Consider the following 5,248-nt stretch of genomic DNA (forward strand, 5'->3'; position numbering starts at 1 on the left):
AAAAAAAAAAAAAAAAGAATGGTTAGACTCAAAATCATAACCTAAACAGTTCTGATCAAAATTCCCCCCATTGCCCCTTCCCTGCTCTACTCTTAGGCTTTCCAGCTTCTAAATCCAGGTCTTTCTTAAGCAAGAATTTTTTTTTTCTTTTTTTGCAGTTGTTGGCCAGGGCTGTGTTTGAACCCACTACCTCTGGCATATGGGGCTGGCACCCTACTCCTTGAGCCACAAGCGCCACCCAAGAAACTTCTTTAGTATCCCTGGAAATATTAATACTGGTTATCAATCTTAAATCAATTAATCAAATATTAACAAGTAATGTCCTAGGTTTCATCTTGAAACGTATTCAAAACAGCCCATATTTTGGGTCTACTATGTACCACTTACTATTCAGGTTGTATCTGGAATTGAGATTCCTTTTGACGTAATAAAGGATAGCAGGTACTTTCCAATTCATGTCAAACTGCACGGCTTCATGCTACAAAAGAGAAAATGTACACATTAATGGAATGTGTACATACTTCTTTTCCTTTCCCCAAGACTCAGGTGATATTTTTAATTCTGCTAATACTTTTTTTTTTTTGGAGACAGTCTCACTTTCACCCTTGGTAGAGTACCATGGTGTCATAGCTCACAGCAACCTCAAACTCTTTGGCTCAAGCAGTTCTCCTGCCTCAGCCTCACCAGTAGCTGGGACTACAGGAGCCTGCCACAAATGCCTGTGGCTATTTTTAGAGATGGGGTCTTACCCTTGCTCAGGCTGGTCTGGAACCAGTGAACTCAGGCAATCTACCCACCTCAGCCTCCCAAAGTGCTAGGATTACAGGTATGAACCACTGCACTGGCCCTCTGCTAATACTTTTTTGTTGTTCTTGTTGCAATTGTCATTGTTGTTTGGCAGTCCCAGGCTGGATTTGAACCTGCCAGCTCTAGTGTATGTAGCTGGTGCCCTAGCCACTAAGCTACAGGCAATGAGCCCTTCTGCTAATACTTTTTATTCCTGAGAACCCTTCCCTCTCGAATCTGCCTGGCATTCTATAGGTCCCTGAGGATAAGGATACAAGGAAAAGGGGACATGAAATGGGGAATGGATCATGTTGCAACTAACCTTATCAATAGGCTCAATAAGGAAGTCATTAAATAGATACCATTGCTGGTGAGTAACACCCTGTGGAGACACAAAGTGACAGTTGGGTCATTCTGTCTCATATTATACACTGTGGCCATCCCAGGAGTGTCCCTGCCCTAAACTACCTCACTCACCTCCTTGCGTTGGTGGTAAGTCTCTCCAACTTTGATATGAGCCACGAGGCTGCCCCCTGTGCGTGAGTCCAGGATGTGTACCACAGTAGCCATCAGGTCATACACATAGACACCATGCTCCTCCTCTGCCCTGGCTGGGCCCCACTGTGAGGGGGGTACCCAGGCTGCTAAGCTAAGTTTAAGGATGGGGAAGGAAGGGGAACGAGGACAGAGGACAGGGAGTTGGGGGTATAGGGGATGGGGGACTAGGGTGGGTTATCTCCATCCTAGCCCAACTATATCTCCCCAACACTGACCTGAGTAACTCTGGAAAATCCCACAACTGGTAACTTACAAGGCTTTGTTCCTTTCCTTTTCCCGCTGTTAAGTTCCACCTTCCCCCTACCCTGCTTTACCTTCTGCCACCTTCTCTCCCTTATTCCCTTCCCTCGTTCCAGTTTTTCAACAACCTGTACCTCATCCCCATCAGTCCAATTGCAAACATCCAGTCCTTTGTTCTTGGTCATCTTCATGCGAATGGAGAAAGGAAGCCAGATGTTCTTCAGCTCCTCAATGGAAGGACACACCAGCACACCCTCTGGACTCCCTAGTTCCTTCCTATCAGGTCAGAAGAATTGGAACTGTGTTCTGAAAAGATCTAGCCAGTAACAAGAGAAGCCACTGGGTAGTTCAACCCTTTGACAACTCCCAAGGTAGCACCTACCAATCAGCCAAAGCAAATTCCTTGTTCTTGGAGATTTCCCCACCATGTTTCTTTACTGCCACCTTGAAAGCAAACTGAACACAAAGGAAAAACATCTAAGGAAAAACATTCTTTAGAATATAACCATTTATGGAGGTCAGAAGGGGAAGAAAATGAAATATTCCTTAAAAGCCCTGTTTTTAGACTGGTCCTTACCTCAGCCTGCATTCTCCAAAAATCAGCCTCTTTCGAGCTGTTTACCTCACAATTGATGACAAGAATATCTGGCAGATGGCGGATGTTGCGAGTCTGAATCTTAAGAGGACAAAACAAGGAATGGCAGGAGCATACAGGGAAAAGAAGCCTGACAAAAACTTGGGTCTGCTTCCTGAACTGGGGTTCCTCTACTCCCCAGAGATGCCTGGGTGGCAGTGCTGACACAGCCAGCCCCACATGAGATGGTAGCTTAGTCTCCAACATGGCAGAACTCTAGTCCAGCGCAACCGCCTACTCACCGTGGGCTGGTACTTTTCACAGTTGTCACACCAGGCCTGTGTATTCTGTTCTAGGCAGATGCTTCGTTTCAATACGTGAGCAAAGTCATAGTTCTTCCCAGTTTTATCTGAGGGGAAATTGCATGCGTAACTCCTGGTTCTCCCCTCTATCCACAGTTAGCTCCCCAACATGTCTTCCCTTGATATCACAAGACATCTGGGGGACCATTCCCAACCCAGCTGCAGGGCATACTATTGTTGCTACCATCAGGGTAGGAGAGTGTGAAGAGCAGGGTGGAAGAGGTTCGCACGGTCTCACTGCCACAGCGGCACAGGCTGCAGTTCTCCATCTCACAGCTGAATAGCTGCCCAATGACAGAGTCCCCAGATGAGCAAAAGCTGCTGAGAGTAGAAAGGGCAATATATACACACTGAGGGAGTTAGCAGACCCATTAAGTTACAAAGTGGCCTGGCCTGTCACAGTGGCTTTAAGTATTCCTGTCCTGAATCCATACCTGCCTCCGGCACCTCGATAAGCCTGTGGTACTTCCAGCTCCTGCATATCCTGATGCAGTTGAGTGAGAATGAAGCGATTCCACCTCTGAATGAGCCTGGCCAGATTGCCCTTCCCTGAAGCCTCATCTGAGTCAGCCAGGATCAGACCAAGGGCTGAGGCCTCAGGAATGGTACGGAATGCCCGAAGAAAATTATTGCCCTGGAAGCATGTTGATGTTATTTTTATTTTCTCTCTCTCTTTTTTTTTTCTTTTGAGACAGATTATCACTTTGTCGCCCTTGGTAGAGTGCCATGGTGTCACAGCTCACAGCAACCTCAAACTCTTGGGTTCAAGTGATCCTCTTGCCTCAGCTTCCCAAGTAGTTGGACTATAGGTGCCTGCCAAAATGCCTGGCTATTTTTTAAGAGATGGGTTCAAATCCAGCCCGGACCTGCCAAACAACAATGACGGCTGCAACCAAAAAACAGCCGGGCGTTGTGGCGGGCGCCTGTGGTCCCAGCTACTTGGGAGGCGGAGGCAAGAGACTCGCTTGAGCCCAGGAGTTGGAGGTTGCTGTGAGCTATAATGCCACAGCACTCTACCCACGGGGACAGCTTGAGGCTCTGTCTCAAAAAAAAAAAAAGAGATGGAGTGGGTCTTGCTCTGGCTCAGGCTGGTCTCCAACCTATGAGCTCAGATAATCCACGTGCGTTGGCCTCTCAGAGTGCTAGGATTACAGGCATGAGCCGCCTTGCCTGGCCTTTTTTTGTTTGTTTTGAGACAATTTCATGTTGTCACTCTTGGTAGAGTGACATGGCATCACAGCTCACAGCAACCTCAAACTCTTAAGCGATTCTCTTGCCTCAGCCTTCCAAGTAGCTGGGACTACAGGTGCCTACCTCAATGTCCGGCTATTTCTTTAAGAGATGAAGTCTCGCTCTGGCTCTGGCTGGTCTTAAAATCAGGAGTTCAGGCAATCTACTTGCCTTGGCCTCCCAGAGTGCTAAGATTACAGGCGTGAGCCACTGGGCCCAGCCTTTTATTTTCTTTTATAGCCACCTGCACTACAATGTCCCTAACCACCTCCCTTCTTCTGCTTCCATTTTAAGGGTCTTGGGTCTCCAGGCACTAACCTGACAAGGGTCACCACGAGAGAGGTCCAACATGTGGAATAGAAAGCCCAACTCACATGCCAGGCAGAATTCCTTCTGGCAAAGGTGGTTCTGGATTAGACAGCGAACAGGTTCCAGGAAATAGAGCACCTGGAGGCAAGAGCAGGAGAGCTGGTGTAGGAAACTGGGACAGGGAGGCAAAATGCATAGGGTAAGTGATCTGATGGGAACTATAAAGCAGAAGTCCATGAAAGCATTGGAGCTCACAGAGGAGACTTGGAGGTTTTGAAGGAAAAGAAAGAAAGGTAAAGGTCATGGTAAAGCAGGTTTGGTTAAGGAAACCCAGAAAGCACAGGGTTGAAGGGCCATGAGGAAGAAAAGGCAAGAGGCATGTTCAAGTTGTAGAAATACCCAACTCTTACCTGGATCATGCAGTTACAGTATGCATTGGGGATGTGAGGCTCTAATCCAGCAAACAGGGTCTTATTGTAGTGTTTGAAGTCAAAGTCCTCTAGCCCTAGCTTGGAATATTTAATGGTCACCTGAGGTAGAAATAGTCTGAGCAAGATGAGGATACTCTCAGAGTCCCTGAATCTTCCCAGTAGGCATAACCTTTCTAGAAGCCCAGGGAAGGAGGTGAAGGCCTCCTGACTTAGTCCTTCAACCCTTTCTCTTATGACCCCTTTCCCCAGGTACTTTTCCCAACATTTCACAGGACCCCTGCCTAATGTCCCCCAGCACCTTGCGGTATTTCTTAGAAACCATGTGGAGATGTGGCTCTTCTTCCCGCCCTATTGGTGACTCAGTGACCTGGCTGAAGCTGTCAAATTCACTGTCTGACTCCTTCAGTCGGTAAGGAATCTAGGAATTTTAAAAAGAGGCAAGCTTGTTGGATGTTTTGTCATCTTTGGCTGACCCCCCCACCTTTATCCCAACATTGAAATAACAACCAAATCCTGAACCATCTCTTTTCCGAGCATTCTCAGCATCTACTCCTTCCTTCCTTTTTATTTCCATTGCCATCACTCTACTGCATCACAAGTGGACAACTGAGATGGCTTCCATGCTCATCTCTCTGTGATCACTCTGTCCAGCATGTGAGCACCAAACTAACACTCCCAGAATGCTTTAGTGCATTACTTCTTCCACTACACAATGGTATTCAAGGCTTCTCAGTCTAGGCTTTTTTTTTTTTTTTTTT

At 47.0% G+C, this 5,248-nt stretch overlaps 1 protein-coding gene across 4 annotated transcripts in view; it reads right to left on the reverse strand.

Moving 5' to 3' along the window:
• PAN2 (PAN2 poly(A) specific ribonuclease subunit) overlaps positions 1-5,248 on the reverse strand; it is a 25,098-nt gene that overhangs the window by 5,176 nt on the left and 14,674 nt on the right. For 3 of the 4 annotated variants that reach the window (XR_002773577.1, XM_023513562.1, XM_023513563.1), the window contains exons 9-20: positions 4,789-4,908; positions 4,470-4,589; positions 4,069-4,197; positions 2,955-3,154; positions 2,693-2,841; positions 2,461-2,567; positions 2,162-2,260; positions 1,967-2,040; positions 1,719-1,860; positions 1,264-1,407; positions 1,109-1,168; positions 388-478 (exon numbers count right to left, since the gene is read on the reverse strand). Coding sequence is in view for 3 of the 4 variants with exons in the window: in XM_023513562.1 (XP_023369330.1) it covers positions 388-478; positions 1,109-1,168; positions 1,264-1,407; positions 1,719-1,860; positions 1,967-2,040; positions 2,162-2,260; positions 2,461-2,567; positions 2,693-2,841; positions 2,955-3,154; positions 4,069-4,197; positions 4,470-4,589; positions 4,789-4,908 (1,435 nt within the window). In the remaining variant the exon portion in view is untranslated. The remainder of the gene's footprint in view (positions 1-387; positions 479-1,108; positions 1,169-1,263; positions 1,408-1,718; positions 1,861-1,966; positions 2,041-2,161; positions 2,261-2,460; positions 2,568-2,692; positions 2,842-2,954; positions 3,155-4,068; positions 4,198-4,469; positions 4,590-4,788; positions 4,909-5,248) is intronic. The other variant, XM_012805578.1, reaches the window with a different exon arrangement.

The sequence above is a fragment of the Otolemur garnettii genome, unplaced genomic scaffold (assembly GCF_000181295.1).
Source record: "Otolemur garnettii isolate 467f Iridium unplaced genomic scaffold, OtoGar3 scaffold00043, whole genome shotgun sequence".
Taxonomy (NCBI): Eukaryota; Metazoa; Chordata; class Mammalia; order Primates; family Galagidae; genus Otolemur; species Otolemur garnettii.